The sequence below is a fragment of the Miscanthus floridulus genome, chromosome 4, assembly GCF_019320115.1.
Source record: "Miscanthus floridulus cultivar M001 chromosome 4, ASM1932011v1, whole genome shotgun sequence".
NCBI classification, from domain to species: Eukaryota; Viridiplantae; Streptophyta; class Magnoliopsida; order Poales; family Poaceae; genus Miscanthus; species Miscanthus floridulus.
This window is the reverse complement of record NC_089583.1, coordinates 106,793,996-106,817,890: the sequence shown is the minus strand read 5'-3', so window position 1 is coordinate 106,817,890 and position 23,895 is coordinate 106,793,996. Positions and strand designations below refer to the sequence as shown.

At 43.8% G+C, this 23,895-nt stretch overlaps 1 protein-coding gene across 1 annotated transcript; it reads right to left on the bottom strand.

Annotated features, from left to right (window-relative positions):
- Positions 1-2,323: 2,323 nt before the first annotated feature.
- Positions 2,324-16,703, bottom strand: LOC136552491 (transcription factor UDT1-like). The gene is made up of 2 exons (XM_066544067.1): positions 15,710-16,703; positions 2,324-2,609 (listed from the first exon to the last, which is right to left on the bottom strand). The coding sequence occupies exons 1-2, from the start codon at positions 15,952-15,954 to the stop codon at positions 2,606-2,608; spliced, it is 249 nt and encodes an 82-aa protein (XP_066400164.1). The 5' UTR covers positions 15,955-16,703; the 3' UTR covers positions 2,324-2,605.
- Between the last annotated feature and the right edge of the window lie 7,192 nt (positions 16,704-23,895).

The following is a 23,895-nucleotide window of genomic DNA, read 5'->3' as shown; positions in this document are numbered from 1 at the left end:
GCCCTGTTGTTGCAGTTCCTCGGCATTCCCCAGTCTTTGTAGAACTTCATGGCGTACAGCATATTCGGGTCGGGTGGCTACTCGCGCTCGTCGCAGGGCCTGAGGAGTGAGGATCGATTGCGATCGCACGCGCGGGGCGCAGGGCCTGAGCCCTGAGAAGGCAAGGACGAGAAGGACGGGCACAGGGATGCTGCCGAAGCCAAGGGTCGCGTTTGTTTGCCTGGCACAGGCGAGCCAGTGTGCCCATGGGCTGTAACCCTGGGTGTTTGTTTACCTGGACCCCCTCCCCAGCCCAGCCCACACGGCCATCAAAGCAGGGGCGAGCCAGGCCGTGAGGGAACCAAAATAAAATCCGTTCCTCCCAAGCTCGGCTCGCTCGAGCGCGCGTGTGGCCATTTCGGCCTCCTCGCGGTTGGCCCCCGCGGGCTCACACGGGAGCGGTGAAATCTCCGCGCGCGGTGCCGCTAGGGTTTTGGCCTCCATTTATCCCTCCTCCCTCATCGCGGCGCTTCAAGTCGCCCTCGCCCCTTCCACTCTTCTTCCATGCTCTCTCCACTCTCCTCACTTGCTCCGCCTGATGGTGTCGGCGCGGTCGCAAACGCTCCCGGGCCTTAGGGTTTCGGAGTTCTCCCGCCGCCGTCGGTCAGCTGGAGGTGGTGTTGGTGGTGTCTCTGCTTCGTCTCCGGCTCCGGTCCGCCGCCTGCGTCGTCTTCTTCGCCTGGTGGTGGTCGTGGCCGGTGTCACGCGGGCCCCATCTTCTTCCACACCTCTGCATCTTCTTCCTCCTCGCCAGCTCCGGTGCGGTGGTGTTTGTTTGCCTGGACCTCTCCGCCTCGCCTCTTCTTATTCCTGTGGTTCCTCGTCGCTTGTAGCAAGGTGGTATCCCTTCTTGGACCTTACCTCGTGTGGATCTGGTGTATGTGGATCTGGATGGTCCAAATCTTGAGATTTTGAGGTGGCTGTGTGTAAATCCCTGGCCACCATGGTGCATATGATGTTGTTCTTATTGATTTCGTATGTGATATGCAGTATTTGCTCGGTTAGGGTTTACTGTTCATTGTTTGGTATGGATTCAGTGATGGTTTGCAGTTGTTTATGCTAGTCGATGATGCTGTTAGTAGGTCTTAGGGGGTTTCTCTTTGGAGAAGCAGTCATTCCTACTACTTTTTGTCCATCTGTTTATGAGTACAGTTCATTTAGAGGCCAGCAAAGGCATGCCTGATGACTGAAAACTATTTTTAATAACTGAAAGTAGATGGATCCAGTCAGCCAGCATTCTGTCATGGCCAGTCAGGCTGCAGCAATGGTTGTGGTCATGGTGACTTTTCTATTTTCTAGGATTAAGAGACTAAGGGGTGAGGATGAACCCATATCTTATGGTCCTAGGGCTTTAGCAGATGAGCATAAGAAGAGAAACTTGGACTTAATTTATAACTCCACTAATAAGGAGTGCATTGTCATGCTAAGGATGAGTAGGGCCCCTTTCTTTGCTCTTTGTAATCTGTTTAGGCAGAGGGATCATGTGCTAGACAGTGTAAATGCAAGTGTTGAGGAACAAGTTTCTATGTTCCTTCATGTTGTTGGACACAACCAAAAGCATAGGGTGGTTCACCAGAGTTTTAGAAGGTTCATAGAGACTATGCACCGCCATTTTCACCAAGTGTTGTATGCTGTTGGGGAGCTTAGGAGTGAGATGATCAAACCACCTGGGCTTGAGATCCATCCTAATATGTTTGGGAGCCAGAGATGGAACCCATATTTTAAGGTACTGTACCTTATTTCAATAGTTGATTGTTTTGGGATTATAAGTGACATACGCTTAATTTGTTCAAATTAAATATTGTTTAGGACTGCATTGGGGCTATTGATGGCACCCATGTGCTGGCTAGGGTGCCTAGACACATGCAGGCTGCCTTTAGGGGTAGGAAGAGTAACCCCACTGAGAATGTTATGGTTGCTGTGGACTTTGACCTGAAATTCACCTATGTATTGGCTGGGTGGGAGGGATCAGCACATGATATTTTGATCCTGGCAAATGCTATTGAGAGATAGGATGGGTTGAGTGTGACAAAACTGCCTAATCTAATGCCCTCCCAAAAGTACTTGTCCTCCATTAGACACTAAGTACCCAAGAGAGTGCACTAAATCATGACGTTCCGTCGAACCCACCCAAAGGGAGAGCTCGAAAATCCACGTTTTTCGTCAGGATCATAAATAAGAGGATAAAGCTTACAATATTCTTAGCCATTTTCTACATCACTTTATTACAACATCCGAGTACTTAAACAAGTTGAATGCAACAGCGGGATTAAAACAGTTTACATGTAAATGAGTTTATACATTTCAGGTTCACAAGTTTTATCTTGTAGTGGAAAATAAACATATGATCAGAGTTACAGTGAAAACAAAGATTAATTTAATAACATGGTGAAGCATTAACACAGTGGCCATTTATATACAAGATATGCTAGCAGATTTTACATCTTTTCTTATAAAACCTTTAGTGAGGGTTATAAATAAACACTACGATCGCAGCGTGAAAGGAATCCTCTCTGAGCCCACCAGGTGGTTTCCACACATAAAAGTCAGCTCTAGCATTCACCTGTCACCTGCAACAGGGGGAATAAAACCCTGAGTACTCGATTGTACTCAACAAGACTTACCCGATAAGAGAAAACTAAAAGACCCCAAGGATATGCAAGGCTTATTTGGCTTGCTAGTTTATTATATTTGTAGAGAGCATTACTAATAGTGCATCCTTATATTCAAGTTTTAGTAATTATTTTTAGTTGATTAGCTACCCATTCTATGTAAGCATCTATACTACTTTCAAGCATGTGGTAGCAATCAGAATTATTTTGTCACCTTCCATGTTCCCGTTCTTACTACGGTCCTAGACCATAGCCAAGTCGATACCGTCTCACAGAAACGGCAATTCATGAATCAACGTATCCTAGCTGGGTACCTCGAAACACACGCCTTGCTTATGCCCTAGGCACAAATAAGACCAACACGTTCCACTCCTATCAAGGGGTCTAGGTCCCCATTCAAACTTGGACTCCAAGCCCCCAACACCTGAGACCTAGTCTCAGTATGGTGCTTAGACCTTCATCTAGTACCCACCCCTAAAAGCTGGTCCGGAAAGAGCCGGAGCCCATGACAAGAGAGTAATAAGTCTTCCCGCTCCTATAAGCAAATATGTGCTCAGGATAATAAGTCTGTGACCTGACTACCATCGACAACAACGGTCAATCCTCAATCGACTCAGGCGGGACAAATGCAACCGGAGCCTCGCTCAGTTGCCTAACCAAGTTCAAATCCAAAGTACAATCCTGCCCGATCTCCAATTATCATTCATATATGATAATAACAACAATAATATCTTTCATATCTCTCGCGAGTGACAGGTAATCACTCGACTTCTACCGGGGTCCTATAGCATAGCAGCTACATGATCCTGCCATACTAGTAAGACTCATAGGATACGTATATATATGCAAGTGGTTTTCATTCAACTCCTTAAAACTTAATGCATAATCATAAAATAAAAGTGTAGAATAATAGGGGTTATGCACCGGGGTTTGCCTGGGTAAGATATAACAAGAAGTTAGCATTCTGTCGTGGTGACACGATCATCAAGGCACCATCTTTTCTGCTACTCTAGATGACTCCGCAATCCATCATCGTTCCTATTATATACGTAGATGCAACACAGAGACATAATTAACCAACGACAACCACAACTCTTAAAGTACGTTGATGCCTTTCATGCTAACGAGCTAGCCCTAATAGCTAACGTACTAGGTTGTGTCCATATTGTCGAATAAGACATTGTTTCCCGACAAGCGTTTTAGTTCTAAAATCTTAGGGTGTTTCTTTATTTCGTTTCATTGATTTAATTTATATTCGAACAAGGGCTCCTTAGTTATCTTAGCAAACTAATTATTATAGAGCTACAAAAATTACAGCGAGCACCTCATAATATTAGGAATTTACTGTGAAATTTCCAGAATTAACACTTGCACTGATTAATCATAAAAATTCCTACAAGTTTATATTTTAACAATATTATGCATCTCAATTTAATTAGATAACTTCTGAAAATACTATGAAACTATGTGAACAAGACATACTAGTAGATGGATTAGGATTTTAGGAACCTAACAAAATTTGTTTCATAATTTTTGGTCAACTACACAAATTTATTTGGAATTTACGAGTTTGCCTTAGAAACTAAATTAAAAATGTTTTAGAAAAAGGAAGAACCAGCGGTCACAATTCGGCCCAGCAGCCCACTACAGCTCACGCGGGGGCGTGGTCGCGTGTCAGTAGGCCGGCCCAACTAGCCCGCTACACGAGCGCGTCCGCACATTTTGTAAAAGAGTCCCTGGCTTATTAGATTACTACGCGGCGATTTCGAGCACTATTGCACTATAGATACGTTTTACATCGAGCACCCCCCCCAAAACCCTACCTTCTAACTAAGTTGGTCCCCGACGCCCTATGCATGACAGCGCAGCTCTGGCCGACACAACATGGCCACGCCGGCCTACCGAGGACCAAAAATACGCGTCCATCGGGCCGACGTCGACCCATGGACCAACATGCAATGGTGGGAGGCGGCGGAAGGTCCAACGGTGTACTACACAACCCTAGCCTAAAAGATGGTGGATCCATATGGCGGCGCAAGCGTTCCGGCGAGCCTACGTCCTCACGAAAAGGTAGAGATGGCGGGGAAGCATCAGTAGCTCACTGTAGTGCATGCTATAGTGACAGTTGAAGCAAGGAAGGGCTAAGGACATCTGGCCACGTGCGCCCGAGCACAGCGGCGACGCCCCAAGCCAGACACCGACGCTTCACCCCATCGCCGACGAGTTCCCTAGGTACAATAGCGCGAGCACCAAACAGAGGAAGTCAAGACGAGTTCGAGGGTACGAGCCGTTGAACTGCTACCCATCCTACAGGCCTTACCTCCCAACCTACCAGCTTGGCGGCACACCTGACCGGCGGCGAGCAAAACGCCAAATTGTCGGTTGGTAGTGATCGGTCGAGCTTGAGGAGAATATGGCACCTAGCTGACTACCTATGCCACCCACTGATATGGGGAATTGCGCTGCGAAGCCCGAGCTAGTGATTAAGAAGAGGAAGGGGAATGGTGGCTCTGCACACGGTGCGGCTGTGGGTAGGTTACATGAGTGAACCTGAGCGGATTAAGATGAGGTGACCCTGATCGATGGCAGTAGTACAAGCACGTGCGCATAGACGACGAGACCTAGATGCTTGGCGCGAAGCTCTCGGAATGGCGTGGCCAAACCCAAGCGAACACACCGGCGTCGTCTAGCATGGGCAAGCACGATAGAGAGACATCACCATCACCCCTGCGACCAAGGTCATTGGCCTAGACATGGTGGCATTGGCACCTGCCCAGAGGCTCGACGTGGTAGGTGAAATGAGGGGTGGGGTGAGCGCCACGATGGCAAGGCGATGATAGTCGCAGCCTCGTCTCGACCCTACACGTGGCTCGATGGCCAAAGGGTGGCGCGCGCACAGTGATAGCAGGGCCAGGCTGCAGCCAGCCAGGACGACCAATGTGAGGCCAAGGGCGCTGCGTGGCATCGACCGGGCACACGAGCTAGCCAGCGGCAACAGCCCGGCCATGGCATGAGTTTGGCGACAACAGCGCACGCACACATGGTGACCGCGCCCACAGGGCCAGCGGTCAAAATGGTGCCAAGCATGGTTTTTAAAGCGATCCCAAAACTACTTAGCGTCTCGATTAAGACTCAACCAATTCCATTAACCTGTAGTTGGTGCCAACAGCTAACTAGCGAAGCAATGCTTACGACCAGAGGATGGCCCAAGAGAAAGATGGAGAGACGCCAAGATAAGATGTCGCGCTGAACGCCGGTGCACGAACAAAGCACCAACAACTAAGTTACAACACGTCCCAATGAAGTGGAGCAATTTTTAAAGAGGGCAACGTGGCATCTGACACACCTACGACCTACACCGTGTCCAAGTGCTCACTTAGGGGCAACCAACAATACAAAAACGTGAAGCTTAGTGTTTAAGTATTTTACTTAGAATTTAAACGCCGAAATGGCATTGTCTACTACCCTTTCAGACTTAGAAAAGACAAGAGTTCAGTTTGAACTTAACAACCATGAACACTTTTGCCACAATTTTTAAAAGGCTTAATCTTTATTAACTCCAACTAACAAGTACTTTATGCAATAGTCCATACTTTATACTCAACCATAGGAACAACATATTTAAGCACTATTTAATTATTTTGCCCAATATAACTCGCCAAAAATAGTACTTTAACATAAGTTCATATCTTTGCCGACTTAACGAGAAGGTCGATTTTAATTTCCAATTTGATTTTTTGAGCTCTCAAGAACATTAGTTAACACAATTATTTTCTAAAAATTAAAGTTGCATTTTCATCTACACCACTTGCTCATCATATTTACATAAGCACTATGCACAAATTATATTTTATTTTTGTTTATAGAAATTGTTTTTTGTACCAAATAATTAAAACTACTTATTTTATTCTTCTTGTTAGGATTTTTATTAGTAAATTAACTTAGATATTTATTTTATTTCTCTCACCCATAAAAGTGAGTCGCACAGGGTTTGTTTATCATTTCATGTGTGTTTTAAAATTTTAAAACTCAAGAACTTGTTTTGCTAATTTCTCTTAGGCCTTAACCTAGGAGCTAAGCAAGCTCGTAACACCAGGGGTGTTACATTGAGTGTACCAGAAGGTAATTGCATTGTTAATAGTAATTTAATTGTTCAAACAACAAACACAAACTAGTTGCAGTTCCTGTTAATGTTGTAGGCAAGTTCTACCTAGTTGATGCAGGCTATGCATGCCGTCCTGAGTTCATGCCATCTTACAGAGGTGTGCGGTATCATTTGTCTGAGTTTTGTAGCAGAACTTACCCTAATAATGAGAGGGAGCTCTACAACTTGAGGCACTCTTCCTTAAGGGTGACAATAGAGCGTGCTTTTAGGGCTTTGAAGAATAGGTTTCATATTCTAGACAACAAGCCCTTCCACACCTACAAAACCCAAATGAAACTTGTCCTAGCTTGTTGTATTTTGCATAACTGGATTTTGTCCTTTGGCATTGATGAAGTTGTGCCACCTAAGGAGTCTTAGACAACCAACCCCCATGTTGTGTTAGGGAACCAACCTGTTAATCATCTGCACTCCTAGGACAACAGTGAGATGGCAGCTTTAAGGGATGCTATCTCCGTCAGCATGTGGGGCAATAGGGGCACTACTAGGGCTTGAACCACATTTATGTAATAACTTTGTATAATTCAGGTTGCCTTTGTATGAAACTAATGATCTGTGTGTATGACTATTTATGTATTTCATGGACAATGTTGAGACTATTGGCTTCTATTCGCCTATCTTGTTGGTTTTTTATTGAATGGTGGTTATGTGCTATTCATGGTGTATGCGTTAGTTAAATGTTACCTTGTTGCACTACTTAGGATGGCTTCTGTAAATGTCAATGGTGCTGGTGGTGTTCCTGGTGAGGGGTTTGTGACTGCTGCCTCACTGGTGCCTAGGGTTGGGATGGCTACTACTGGTGCCCCTGCTGGTGCCAATGTGCAACCCTTGCCTACTGCTGGTGGCAATGGGGATGGTGCTGCTACCAATGCTGGTGGTGTTAGGCCACCTATGAGGTGGACTAACAACACCAGTGGCTTTGTGCTACGTAGGATGAGGTAGCTCATCTAATCTGGTGCTAGGGCAAACAAGGGCTTCAAAGAGAAGGACATTAACCAGGTAGCTAAGGCCTTGAGAGAGTACTCTATTGAGGAGGTGACTGCCACTCAGGTGTACAACCACCTTAGGAAGTGGAGGCAGAGGTAGGGGAGGGTGTCCAACTTGAAGGACCTCAGTGGGGCACTTTGGGATGATGACACCAAGGCCATCATGCTAGACCAGGACCACTATGTTGGTCATGTTACGGTACAAATTTTGCATTTTGTACTTCATTTTTACTGTTTTCTTATTTTTTTATTACTAAGTTTGATTACTAACCTTTCTTCTATGGTTTTATGGTTGCAGGACCATCCCAAGGATGCTGAGTACCTGAACATCCCTATCAGGTTCTATGTTGAGATGGATACCATCTTTGGTAGCACTATAGCTACTAGGAGGTTTGCTGTTGTCTCAAATGAGCCCCTAGGGGTGAACAACAGCACCACTGACACTATAGCAGGTGAGATGGAGGGCACATTTAGGCACCAGCTGGGGAATGAGAAGGTTGACCTTGGTGAGAGCAGCAAGGCCACTAAGCTTAACAGCTCTGTAGTGGGTGGGAAGATGAAGAGGTCTTACTTTAGTGAGGATGAGATGCTGCTCATGACCAACATGACTGATGTAGTGAACAATGTGGCCAATGCTTTGAGGGAGACAGGGCATGCTCATGTTGATGTTGATCTCTACCATGTTGTGATGGACATGCCTGGGTTCATAGAGGAGGCCTTGATTGTGGCATTCAGCCACCTTCCGAACAACAAGGCATAGGGTAAGGGATTTGTAGACATGGTGGACAGCCATAGGGTGATCTGGCTTAGAAACTTCCTGGACAAGCACTACTACATCTAGGATGCTTGCACTCTACCTCTACAACAAGCTAGAGGAGGGAAGCAGTTGAGAACCCTTATATGTTCTCCACCCTCCTTAACTGCTCTCCTTCCCTAATCTTTTGTGAAGTGACTTAGGGCCTTTTGTGCAGCAAGGTAGCTTGACTTAGTAGCACTTGTCCTTTTGGGAGTATTTTGGTTGCTCATTTGGGGGTGGCTAACCATATTTATGTAATATTTATTCCTGCTGATGGCAGTTGTGTCTACTGGTACTTGAATAGGCAAGGCTTGAGATGGACATGACTAGTTGGAACTATTTAGATATTCATATGTCCTAATCTATTTATGCATGAGTTGCCTATTTATTCTGTTTGCAGTTTTGGTTTTTGGTTGGCTGGTTTGCCACACCATGAGATTCATCCATACCCAATTAACTATCTGATGTGTTGATGTTTCATCATTTGGCTAGCTGGGGATGGGTGCCTCTCATGTGTGCAACCATTCACCACTACTGGTAAGTTTTTGTCATCATTTGTTGTTTTGCTCCTGGTTCATGGTTTGAAACACCATGGGACACGTCTATTCCCAATTAACTTCATGATATGCCATTCTATGATCATGCTGCTAGCTGAGGATGGGCGTGTCTCATGCTATGCAACCATTGACCATTGGATTTGTTAACTGGGCTGTGAAGGTGAGGATTTGGAAAAGGCCTATGATGATGAAATAGTATGTTGAGGTGGCACTGTCTTCTTCTTGATTCTGTTGTTCTTGGTTCTTCCTTCTAAGCTGTAGCCTTGGGTGTTTGTTGGCTACTAACTGCTATGTCCAGGCAAACAAACACTCCCTTTTGGTATTGTCCAGTGCTTGAGTTTGTATTGTCCAGTGCTTGAGTTTTATTGCTTAGTGCTTGATTCTTTGCTGCCTTGATCTTGTTCTGACTTAATTAGTGCCACCTATGATTCTATAACAATGACATATGAATTTCAATATATCTAAGGCCAACATTGATCTTTGCTAATGATGTGTTCCATGTTGGATGGATTAGGATGCAGGCCATAAACTTTGCTTCTTGCGTCTTCTCCTGTTGCATAAACCAAATTGTAGTTTGGTTAAACACCTGGAGAAGCTACAGGAAGTGAAATGGTGGTATGTGACAATCAATTATATGACTGAGGCCTGTAATACACTGCTGCCAATGATGTTTACATTACTTTGCTCATTTTCTTTAATCTATAAACTAAATTGAGGCAGCTTCTTCCATTTTGCAGAACTGAGATGAGTCCATGGTATGTGGTTTTCAATGGCCATAAGCCTGGAGTTTACTCCAGTTGGGCTGAGTGCCATGACCAGGTGAATCGGTTCCCTGGTAATTCATACAAGAAGTACTACTCCTATGTTGATTCCCATGCTGTATTCAACTCAAGAAACAACTCAAACCATCTCTTGTGTGGTGCTGATGACTTGCCCTCTCCTAATCCAGCCCCTCCTCCATCTTTGTCACTCAAGAATGTATTACTTGTTCTACTGCTAGCCTATGTGGTTTACTTGTTGATGAAGCTCAGCTTATGAACTCGTTGTATTCATCTGTGTTTGAACTTGTCATTTTGGGGCTTAGGTAGCTGCTAATGTAATGGTACACTTGTGGTGTTAATGTTGAGTTTGAACTTGTCAATTTGGGGCTGTTCATTGATACGGCAAGGGCTGTTGCTGGCGTTGCTGGTGGTTGTTGGCGCACCAGCAGCCGTCCAGGCAAATAAACACCTTCCCATTTGAGAAGTTGATGGTAGTTGGGGAAATCTGCCACTTGGGTCAAGCAAACAAACACCTTCCCACCCCCAGCCACTTCCTAAATGGGCCAAAGAAACAAACAGGGGCAGTTGCGCCAGTTTGGTCTATCTTGGGCTGGCCTGGCTGGGGTGTGAAGGACGGGCCACCCTCGGCCAGGGTAACAAACAAGCCCAAAATGTCTCCTCCACTTGGTGCAGGGTAGCGCGGGATGCGAGAGGGCGTGGCACAAGACAGTCCTTGAACTCTTTTGTTTGAAATCGCCAACAACACTTTTGGATGGAAACAGAACCGTTCGATGTAGAAGTGAAGTCACGATGCGACTTTCGTTGAGCAAAAGTCAGCAACCTGCCAGAGCAATTAGTAAGCATCCGAGACACTTTGAAATGTGACAGTGTTGCGCGAGTTTTGAGAATGAGATCGGTTGAATTGAACACTTCTCATCGTCAAATAATGAACTCAGAACTCGGCTAGGGTAAGGTTGGGCCCGTACCCACGAATATACTACGTCCATCTAAAGATAATGCAATTATAGATTTGAAACCGTAAGATATTTGGTAACCTACTTAGAAAATACCATCAACATCTATGTTTTCAAAATACATCTAATACAAAAACATTTTAGATGATTAATCTCGCGATACTTATTTAGTATGATAAATATTAGTACTTTTATCTAGATTTGTGGCATGTTTGGATACCATGAGCTAATTGTTAGCTAGCTAATTTTAGTAGAAATTAGCTCTAAGTCTTTAAGTAGTTGTTAGCCAACTAGCTTGCCAACTATAGCTAATTTAAGCTAATTTTTAATCTAACTAGTAACTAGCCATGTGTATCAAACATGCAACAACAACAACAACAACAACAACAAAGCCTTTAAGTCCCAAACAAGTTGGGGTAGGCTAGAGTTGAAACCCAACAGAAGCAATCAAGGTTCAGGCACGTGAATAGCTGTCTTCCAAGCACTCCTATCTAAGGCTAAGTCTTTGGGTATATTCCATCCTTTCAAGTCTCCTTTTATTGCCTCTACCCAAGTCAACTTCGGTCTTCCTCTGCCTCTCTTCACGTTACTATCCTGACTTAGGATTCCACTACGCACCGGTGCATCTGGAGGTCTCCGTTGCACATGTCTAAACCATCTCAACCGGTGTTGGACAAGCTTTTCTTCAATTGGTGCTACCCCTAATCTCTCACGTATATCATCGTTCCGAACTCGATCCCTTCTTGTATGACCGCAAATCCAACGCAACATACGCATTTCCGCGACACTTAGCTATTGAATATGTCGTCTTTTTGTAGGCCAACATTCTGCACCATACAACATAGCAGGTCTAATCGCCGTCCTATAAAACTTGCCTTTTAGCTTATGTGGTACCCTTTTGTCACATAGGACACCAGACGCTTGCCGCCACTTCATCCACCCTGCTTTGATTCTATGGCTAACATCTTCATCAATATCCCCGTCCCTCTGTAGCATTGATCCTAAATATCGAAAGGTATCCTTCCTAGGCACTACTTGACCTTCCAAACTAACATCTTCCTCCTCCCGAGTAGTAGTGCCGAAGTCACATCTCATATACTCAGTTTTAGTTCTACTAAGTCTAAAACCTTTGGACTCCAAAGTCTCCCGCCATAACTCCAGTTTCTGATTCACTCCTGTCCGGCTTTCATCAACTAGCACTACATCGTCCGCGAAAAAGCATACACCAAGGGATGTCCCCTTGTATGTCCCTTGTGACCTCATCCATCACTAAAGCAAACAAATAAGGGCTCAAAGCTGACCCTTGATGTAGTCCTATCCTAATCGGGAAGTCATCCGTGTCTCCATCGCTTGTTCGAACTCTAGTCACAACATTGTTGTACATGTCCTTAATGAGTCCGACGTACTTCGTTGGGACTTTATGTTTGTCCAAAGCCCACCACATAACATTCCTTGGTATTTTATCATAAGCCTTCTCCAAGTCAATAAAAATCATATGTAGGTCATTCTTCTTCTCCCTATACCGCTCCATAACTTGTCTTATTAAGAAAATGGCTTCCATGGTTGACCTTCCGGGCATGAAACCAAATTGGTTCATAGAGACCCGCGTTATTGCTCTTAAGCGATGCTCGATAACTCTCTCCCATAGCTTCATAGTATGGCTCATCAACTTAATTCCCCGGTAATTTGTACCGATATGGCGCGTCGCTAAGAGGGTTACGCCCCAACGATTTTCTTTCGGGTTTCATCTCCATTTAAGTGGCTAGGTTTTTACATTAGCTCGCCACGCCTAACACAACCCTCCTCCTTTACCAGGGCTTGGGACCTGCTATGCTGGGACACCAAAGGCGCCCCACCATAGGCGGAGTTGTATCAAACATGCCCTCAGTTAAAATTAAAATTATTTTTTAGACTCTAAAGTTAAAATTATTTAATTTGTATGCTTTTGTTTTCAACAGTGGCTATACATTTGCTCGGTGGCCCGTGACTCCGTGAGAAAGCTTAGGCCACTAAACAAAAGTAGTTGCAACGCAATTACGCAAAGCTGCCTGGATCTCAATTCTCAGGCAAACAGCCCTCGCTCTACAGCCCCGCGCTTAGCTAGTGTTGGCTGCAGAAATCAATTTGTTGGAGCAACGTCAGTACAAAATTTTCACTTTTTGTCATTGCAAATGATTATAATTCTTACTGTGATCCATTTTGCTGTGTTCTCTGTGAGACAAAAAAAAATGTGGTGTGCACCTTTGCTTTTCAGTACTACATTTGTGCAATTCAGTTAAATTTTGCCCTCCATGCTTTCAGATGTTCAAACTACGCATTGGCCCTGAAAGTTTGAAAAGTGACTATTCTTGCTGCATTTGCAGTGGTAATTTTGTAAGTTCTAACTTCATCCCTTCAGTTGCAGGACTGGATTTGAATCCTGGTCTGTGGTTCAATTGGTGCCATGCTGTTTGTTTGTGGTAGTGGGGAGCTAGGCGATGATGATGTAGATGCCTTTAGTGTCGCACTTCTACTATATTTTCCTCATCATTCTGTACTCTGCTGATATTGTCTGTTGAACTCTGTTCAGTCCGATGTAGGTATCAAACTTGTTCTATATATTTCAAGTGTTATTACTTGTCTGTGTGACTGTGTCGCATGGATGATGAGACTAAGGCATGTTGTGTGCCGCTTGACAACATGGCTGAGTTTTGAGTCGTTATAGTTTCTATACCAGTGAATAATGATGTTTTTACGGAGGCTATCTATCCTATGTCTATCTTAGGGAAGCCGATCAATCACTGGATCTTTCCTTATTGTATTTATTTTATCCCCATCCACATTCAGTTGTTGTAATATATTTATTTATATAATTCCAAAAAAATAAAAAGCAACCAAGAAAAAGGGTGTTCCTGAAGTCGTTGTGACTTGTGAGGGGTGGTTTTAGTTGCAGCAGGGTATTTGTGTGTATCTGTGTCCCCATCCACACTATTTCAACTTTCTCATCTTTTTGTAACAGCAAACTGAAATTGATGATGTGTATTTGTGTGTTTTCTACATTAGTGCTTACTGCAATAAGGTTGTCACCTCTCGGATAAAAAAAATATGTTTGTTTTTTCACCTTTTCCCTTCTGAGTCAAAACTATTTCTGAGCCATTGACATTGTGGTGAACTAACTGTGGACAGTCCACCCTTCCATTTATGCCTTGGCACTGTAACTGTGGAAAACACTTCAATTAAATGTTTTGGAAGCATCTGCTTTCTTCAATGGTGGTTTCTATGTTCTATAAGTTCTAACTGCATCTATTCGGTTGCAGGGCTAGTACTCATCCAGGTTTGGGGCTCTTCACCGCCTCACTGCTGTTTCAGAGCATTGGAGCAGATGCATCCTTATGTATCTCACTTTCTCTGTTCTACAGTCCTACTAGGTGCTTTCGGTTGCCTTGGACTCTGCTGATGTCGGGCGAATGCTGTTTGGTTTGACGCAATGGAACATTAGCTACCAAGTTGGCCGATGTATATTTCTTAGACGCTGCTTGTTTAAGTTGCATTATGATGTAGGAGTAAGAAGCAAGGCATCATAGTCATGTGGTCTACTATCGAGTGAATCACTCCAAAAAAAATTGTACTTATCTAGGAGTAGTGTGGGAAAAATAGCACAAGTATAAGATCTGTGATGAGATTAGTGCTCCAAGTTTGTTAACAATTCCATAATGGATTTCGATAAACTTTATTACAATTGTATTACTAGGAGAACCTGCTTCGACCGTTTTTGTTGGTGCTGTAGTCTTTTACATGTCTTTTGATACATTGTTTTCTCCAAAACTATAACTTTCCACTGCAATGTTCATACATACTACTTCCCTCAAAAGCGATGTCGTTGGCCATCTGTTCTTTTCTCGAAAACTACAGATTGTGAACTGCAATTTTGGCCCTTGATACTTCCCTCACAACTATTGTTGCCAACCATTTCTTCTATGCCTCTAACACCAATCAAATTTTTTGTGTGTGTTCTTTTGTCTTGTTCTACAAAAGAAAAATTGATATCTGTGTACTAGTGCTGTTACAACTTGAGTTCTGTGTAAAATACTTGACAAAGCTCACTGAACATCCTTTGATGGATGCCATGGTTACTTGAGTTTTCTGTTGTTGGAGCCTTGGAGGTATACCATTTCAGTCAATTAACATGTTTTATGTTAATCTGTAATGATGCACTAGTATGAATCTATAATGACCAGACATTACATTCGAAATTACAAGCGTATATGGCAATCTGTGTTAATACAACATATTGTATTAACGAAAGGCATGATGCACCATACACATCTTATCACTTAGATTGCACGATAACACATTGGAACAATGATATACTTCGAAAATTTATAGAACTGACACCAGTCAAACTCCCAATGGAACAAATCATTCATGATCAGCCTGTTCGGTTGGCTGGTTCGTATCGTTGCTGGTTCGTGAAGAAGTACTGCTGGCTGGTTTGTGGCTGAAAATTTACGATCGTTTACGACAAGCCACAGTCAAACGAACAGGCTGATCATGAATGAGGCAGATAGGCAGCAGTGGACGCCAGGCGGCAGCCCTGCAGGCTAAGCCTGGCAAGGAGCGCCGGCGGGCCGCACAGGCAGCAAGGGCGCCGACGAGCTCGGCGGCACCGTGGTAGGCAGCATCAAGGGGTCGGCTGCAGCTAGGACTAGGGCGCGGCTGCGGCATGCTATGGGCAACGTGGCGGCGCGGCGACGAACTGAATGCGTGCATCACTGATGGGGTCATGGGGATGGGGGGAGGAAGAGGAATCATGGTGGCCGTGGTTGATCAGTCAAGTACGTACCTTGGTGATGTTCGGCACGACGGAGGCTCGAGGATGTTGCGGTTGAGCTTGCCGCGCCTCTTGCGCTCGGCCTCCAGGTTCTTGGACTTGAACTCCGCCGCCGGCTGGGCGTCCCCGCCGGCCTCCTTGTCCTTCTCCTCGTCATCCTCGTCGCCCACGCCGCCGCCGCCGAAGTTGAGCACCGAGTCGACGAAGTCCTCCGCCTTGAGCTCCTCGCTGATGCGCGCCCTCTGCCGGCGCGGCATTGCTTGCCGCTGTGCCTCCCCGCGCGGCGCCGAACCACAAGGAAAGGAAGGGAAGTTCAGTGCGGCACTGCTGATGCTGCTCCCCCAGTCTCACTCACTCACCCAAGTCCCAACGCCCTGCTGCGGTTGCGTCCGGGGCTCGCGGTTGCCGTGGCTTATAAGGGCGGGGCGGCTGAGGAATCTCGCGGGGAGAAGGCAAGGCAAGGCAAGAACGCAAGTGGGATGGCGATGGTCCTGCTTGCCTTGTTCCAGTTCCAGGGGGGAGTTGGTTGGAGGCTTTGGTTGGTTACGCTGGCTGTGGACTGATGACACTGATGCGCGGCTCCAGGTTAACTGAAAGATGCCGAGGCTTGAGGCGTGGTTGGGTCATGGGAATTCATTCTTCAGGGAGGAAGGGGGTAAAACTCACAGTCACACGGATCGCTCCCGGGTCTCCCTGGAACGGACGCCCCGGAACGCGGTTCGGGAACGACGGGTCGCTGCTTGGAACGTGTCCCAAAGCACATCGGATCATCAATAGGATGAACACCGACGGCTATCAACCGGCGAGGAAGCGGAGCTGCAGAGAGCGGCGGCGGGGCGTTGGGCTCTGTGCGGCACTGGGGACGGGCGCTAGCTGCGGCTCTACGCAATGCTGGGGCCAAGCATTGGAGGCAAGTCAGCGACGCGGCGCTGGGCCGGCCGGCCGGACGCTGGCGGCGGCGCGGCGCTGGGAGGCTGGGACCAGTGCTGGAGGAGGCTGGCGGCGGTGCGTGCCTCTGATGTCCAATTGTCCATCGATGAGAGTTGGTCCGTTAGAGTTTGGAGACCTAATAGTGCGCAAGTTAAATGGGCCTGCAGCCCAAGACAGTGAGGCAATGGATTTGTGTTTTTTTAATAAAATAATCGATACAACCTAAAATTATACAGTAAACATTTATATTGATCTCATACAGTGATTTATGAATTAGTTTATGGCATATACTAGCAAAAATACATGTGTGTTGCTACGTGGCGTATAGTTTATAGTCTAGTCACTCGGACGACATGAAGTTTATTTAGAAGATTTGTTCAACAATCGCGTCATGCGTTGTCATTCATCTTGGAATCAAACTCTTTAACATGTTCGGGCATGCTCTACTCGAATTCATATGGGTAAAGGACGTTTGAAGTTCTATCCAATGATCGGGTTATGCATTTCAATTTGTCTTTGAATCGAACTCCCCACCGTGTCTTAAACATAGTAATCGAACTTATAAAAGTATGGGAGAGAGCAAGTGATAACAAAAATACTATTATTTACTCAAAATATATCATAACCTCCATTTTCATACTATCCAAGTGTTGATATAGTTAAATATCGAGTTTTGTGACTTACTATGAGGACCTATAAAAATCTATAGTTCATCTTATTAAGCCCAAAAATATTTACTTGCAAATATATCATAACCTTAATTTGCATACTATCCATGTGCTAGTATAGTTAAATACCGAGTTTTGTGACTTACTTTAAGGACCCATAAAAATTTACAATTCATCTTATATTAAAACTAATAAGAGTTTAGTTACTGACATGTCAAAGATACAGGTAGCCTCCAGGCGTGCTCCACCGCCAGACATATCTCCACGATGCCACCATTGTTGTAAGCACGTAACCCATGTGACGCTTTCTGCTAAGGCCTGGCCTCATGGCTCGCTGCAGGAGGCGTGGTGTGGTGGGTAGGCACCTCTCTCCTCATGGTCATGAGGTGGTGAGACGTGTTAATCTTGTCAATGTCATCCACTCGCTGATTTTGATCTCTCTTCGTGGGGTGTTCCACCGTGCCTCTGGCTGAGGTCGATGGGGGAGGCGTGTACGAACAGCGCAGGTGACAAATCCATGGCCAACACTTGTGAATCCATAGTCCACCACATCGATAGAAGCCAATGGCATGATCGTATGGTTTAGTTCATCTCCTTCGTGTAGAACTTGCCGTTCTTCAATCTTATTTCTGTTTTTTGTTTTTGTTTTGAGACATCCACTGAGGTAGAGATTTATATAGCTGTCATGCGTTTTCTTTTATTTGACAAATTTCTTTCTTATGTTTTCTTTACTTCCCTCTTTTTTGGGTTAGCTTTAATGAGCTGCAACTAGACTCCATATTGAACACACTTCAGACAAAGAAAAAAAAAGAAAAAGGAAACTAAAAAACCAGATAAAACAAAGAAACTCCTCACGGTATATGTATTAAAATAGGATTAGAAAAAGACTTTAACTCAAAGCAATCGAAAACCTTGTGGGCCCATATATTTATGCATGTTTAGGACTTACGGCTCATGAAAAAAATAGTATGTGCAACAAGAAATTTGAAAAGGACACGGACGGAGGATGGTGTGGTCGACCAAAACGGGAAAAAAGAGCATAGCCCGAGTTGGAGATTTCTATTCTTATATTTCTTTCCTACGATTACGATTCCGGTTCAGATTACTCGAGATCATAGAGATCTAATTAGATTAGGATTCCTATCTATTCAGACTACCTTAAGTAGTCCTGCATTGTTAACGGGTTATTCGGCTGATGGTTTCTGCGGCTGATGTTGTTTTGTTGTGAGAGAAAAACATGGTACCATAGCTGATAAGTCGGGCTGATAAATTCAAACGAACAAGGCGTGAGAAGGGCCCGACGAAAAAAATAGATGGAGAGAACTTTTGCCTGTTTAATATATGTATAGATATAGATATAGATATAGATATAGATTGGATAACAATTTGATTAGAATTTATAGTTTAATTAGTTGAACCATTGAATGATCTAGATCTAACAAGAACAATTATTTGTAATCTAGACTACAACAACTTAGTAATGAGAATAATTGTTTATTAGGGAATGACCAACAACTAAAGTACTCAAAATATTATATTTTGTGACTGTGGGTAAAAAATCATGGGAGGGTCATGAAGATATCAAGCAAAGCATGTTGGGATCTGGGGCAGATGGGCTGGAGTAGCAACATCTCTGAAACTATTATTATGTGCTCCCGTTTTTCGTTGTTTCTGGTTCAGTAGCTGAGGACGCTATTGGAAATGCTCCTTCTGCGATTTGGTGCAAACGGAAAGATTTGATGACTGGAGGTGTGGTTTTGTCAGTGTACAGTGCATACAGCCATACAGGCAGTACGAATACGAATACGATCATCGGATCATGGGAGTTCTCAAAAGGAAGATACAGATAGGATAAGGATAGCGAAGCATATTGGTGTGTGCATCTGATGGCAGCAAAGATCTCTCGAGTGCACTGGATCTTTGCTTTTGAATCCTTTTCGCTGGGAGCATCCAACACACTCAACTCTCTCTCTCTCTCTCTCTCTCTCTCTCTCACACACACACACACACACACACAATCCCAACTTCCCAAGTGCTCTTGGAGCCGGGTGAGCCAAAAACTGCGTAAAGGTACGTCTTAATGTCTTATTGTTTCAATCGATCAGTAACATCAAAAGTTCACCCAATCACACAATACAGTGAAATGTGAAAACCATTTGAGCTCCCCCTAACGCTTGTTTGTTTCATACAGTACTAATGTGTGACTGTGCTCACTGCTCAGGGCCCAGCTGCGCGCGGCTAGGAGGAGCTACTATTCCATCATCCTCGCCTTTCTTCTTGCAACAAACGCATGTCCACAACTCGCAGTGTCCGTGATGGTAGCCCTTTCCATCGACGCCCTGGCACTTGTCGACGCATCGCTTGTTCTTCACGCAGTAGTTGTCCCACAGCCGGAAGCATGACCATTTCGACTGCTTGCTGTCTCCGGGATCGTCGTCTCCCTCGAGCACTGGTGACAGTTCTCTTGCTGCTGCACCAGCAAAACGAATAATCGATCAAGCTCATAAAAGTCAATCAGTTCAACCATTTCACCGACCATTTATTTCATTGGTTACCAAAACATCGATGAGGTATCCAGGCATCAGAGTTTCGGAGAAAAGATATATATACCTGATGACAAGGCAATCAGCATCAAGAGGCAAAAGCACAGCAGGGCCTTGTTTGTTGTTCCTGCCATTGCTTTCTAGGACACTTGCTAGATCTGCAGTGTACTTAAGCTGCAGGTTGGGATGGGTATATATAGTCAAAAGGTTGAGGCTGTATAGATGGCAGTGCGCCCTGAAGATTAATGTTATCTAACAAGTGTTCATCCTGGTATGGTGCATGAAACCGCCCTTCATCAGTTAATAATGGACCAGCTTATTATTTCAGGGACATTCCTGTGGGCGGTACGAACGCTGATTTATTTGGAGGATTTTTTTTATTGTGTATATAGCAGAATTACTGCCCTACGTGATCCTATTCGCTGCAAATCAAGATTGCATTGGCTGCAGTCCTGTAGATGTCTTCAGATGCCAGACCTTACCATTCAGACATTAGTAGCAAACAATTCACAACCTCAGCCTTAGATATATTATTACACCATCCATTCTAAATTATTGGTCACTTCAGCTTTATCCTAATTACACTTTTCTATTTTTAACCAAATTTCTTTAGAAATGTACTAGCATCTACTGTTCCAAATAAATGCATTATCAAGACATATTTTATGGAGAATTTAATGAAACGAATTGATGTTGTAGATGTTGCTACAAAACTTAGCTAAAGTTAGATAAGTTTAACTTAAAACAAAACTAAAGTGAACTATATATGAGACAAATTGAGTGTTAGCAAAGAATTCTTAAGTTCACGAATCAAACAGAAGAGCAGCCGATTATATTTAAAAAATCCTAGATTAGGAAATACACCAAAACAGACACCCAAAGGGTAAACTTAACAACATCATCAACAACAACAACAAAAGAGACCAAGCAACAACTAAAACTTTTGGCCGAGTTAGAATGGGACCTCAACACGTGGTCAAACAACAACATTGTGGTCTCGCAAATTGTATTCCACTAATCTAGCACTCCACAAGCTCCACGCGGCTGCTTACCAATCACCACACTGCGCAGCCAGCACTAGGCGACAACACCGTCAAGTCGAAACACCGTCGTCACCACTTGCGTTGTTACTATTCATCGTGATCTGTTGCAAGCCATGTAATTACCAAGCTTGGTGTATCTGCTCATATGAAACACTTCTAACTGAATTATCTGAATCATCGTCTGAACTATCCGAATGATATTCAATAGCATGCGTATTTGGACGACGTGATCTATGAATGTCACGAGAATCCTTCAAACAAGTTTCAATAGCAATGACCTTTTGCAGAAACTGATTAACGGTAATAAACTTATAATGTTCAAGTTTTTCTTTAATATTGGAGTGCAGACCGTGAAGAGCCAAATAAGTCAAATCTCTTTCCGAAATTGCTAAATGAAAGCATTGGTTCTTAATGTCTTTAAAGCGTTGCACAAAGTCAAGGATGGATTCATCACGCCCTTGTCGAACTGATGTTAGATGTGAAATTTTAGTTTCGGTAACTCTATTATAAAAATGCTCATGAAATCTTTATCCGAAGTGAGCCTAGGAACTAACATAAACCAAGAGAAAGTTTTACCAGTAAGAGACAAAGAAAAATGTCAAACATTCATAAAATCCAAGGTACAAGTTTCACCCAATTGAGCAAGAAACAAGCTACTGTGTTCCATAGTAGATTTATTATCTTCGCCACTAAATTTATAAAAATACGATACCCTCCAATCATAAGGAGATTTTAAGAAAACAAAATGTGAAGGGTACGACTTATGATATGTAGTCCTACTTGGCTTAATTTGCACACCCAAGCTACTTTCAATATATTTGGATAATTCAAATACTCATTAAAATCGGTAGAAGGAGCCACAGGTGCACTATTAAGCATAGGAATCATACTCATTACTATGGTTATTTGTGACCCTAAACCCCAACAAGCCGGTCAGACCGATTTGACGCTCGTTCTTCGCTTAGTAGACTCCTGAACACCTCCCTGGAAGACCCGCCAGGGAGGGGCACATCGAAGTTGCGCTAGGATCGGCAAGTCCATATAGAACACCACCAAATTGACCGCGTCAAGAGACATGAACAAAAAGGATAGAGAGAGTTAGGGCAAAAGGGCTAGTAGATGTGTTTTTTAACGATTGAAAGTTTCGACCATGATCCTCTCGTTTATATAGAGCAAGATGGTCTTATCCTAGTAGGAAACATCTTCGAAACTCTTCAAGTTTTCCACGGCAAAAATAGATCAAAACCGAGTTGAAAACAAACCGGACTCGGAACAAGGAAACCAGCCTGGACATTTTCCGACCTGGTGGTTTAGCGAACCAGCTAGGCCGGTCTTGGCAGAATTGGCCCAAAACCGTATTTTCTTTATCTGGACTTCAAATTTGTTGTTCCAAATATTTTTTTTCGATGTATTGGTGCCAGGAACTTGATTAAGTCCAATACTCTTGTTGGCACATTTTTTTTTCTGTCAAAAAATAGTTCATCCAGTATCTGGGGTGATAACACATATACTATTATTTCTCAATCGATGATACCAAGATAGCTATCTCCTAGCTGCCGGTTTTATTGCCACGCACGCTTTGTTTTTGTTCATATGCGTGCATCGGACCTCCTCTCCCATAGCCCTTAGGCCTACAGCAGAGACATAATATGGCCTCGTTGGCTTAGCTGAAAAAATAAGTCGAAATAGTGTTTCGACTGATTTATTATGAGAGAAAAACACTGTTTCGACTAAAAAAAAAGCTGAAAAAGACGAATTATAAGAGAAGCGAATTGTTCTGGCTGAAAAAAAAACAAGCTGAAATAAACATGAGCATGTTCGCTTAGTCGTAAACGATCGTAAATTTTCAGCCAGAACAGTATTTTTCTCTCACACCAAACCAGCCAGCAGTAATAATCCACGATCATATACGATTGTATCAGCACCAGCCGAACAGGCTGCATGTCCAACTGTTGTTGTCAGGATCATCATTTAAGCATGGCTTCCTGCAGTTGTCGCTCTTCAAGCAGCCAAGGCCAACCGCCGGCATGCAGGTCCTCGCGTCCGACATAGCGATCTCTTCTGCGCCAGTGAAAATGAATCGAACTGTAAGTTATTTGGTTCTTCGTTACCAAAAGATCTGTGACAATTTATACCTGATGACAACGCAATCAGCATCAAGAGCCAAAAGCACACAAAGGCCTGGCTTGTTCCCGCCATTCTTTTCTACTTTGACTGGAATGTATTTTTTTCAGTCTTATTTTGAGCTGCAGGTTACGGTGGGTCTATATATATAGTCAAGACGGGGGATAATGAAATTGGAGGATTTCTGTAGAAAAAAATCAATACATGCGCTCCGTGATCGTACACTTTGTAGTACTAATTAATGTTTACCTTGGCATGAGATGTCTTCTAATGCATACCACAAATTTTCACTAAATCAGCTATTGGTAGCAAATACTCTCTCCGTTCTAAATTATAGGACGTTTAGCTTTTCTAAATACATTGATTTTGCTATATATCTAGACACAGTGTATATATAAGTATATAACAAAAATTACGTATCTAGAAAAGTCAAAATATCTTATGATTTAGAACGAATGGAGTACTAATTCATAAGTTTTACCATGGGAGGTCATTGTACCACAACACAATAGCACCATACTGCAGTTGGTAAAAGTCTATAACAAACAATTAGTCGGCAATTTGGTAAAATTAGAAGATTACGAATAAGCTAGTGATCCTCGCTCCGTGAGTTCTTTCTTCAGCGATGAAGTGTCAGCACCAGTCCTATATTTTTTCATTGTGGACCGAGGAGAGAGGGAGCCTGCAGATTGTATCATGAGAGAAGCACCGATGTCAACCCGCTTCAAATATCGATCATAGATTCTGGCAATGCAACAGAGCTAGGTCCCCACATCGTTCTGAATGATTAGTCTTTCTATAGAGGTTAATCTTTGCCTATTAGACCACATAATAGAAAGTTCGAAATTCTATCTTGGTATGGTAGGGCATAGATTTCTGAAATTTAGGTC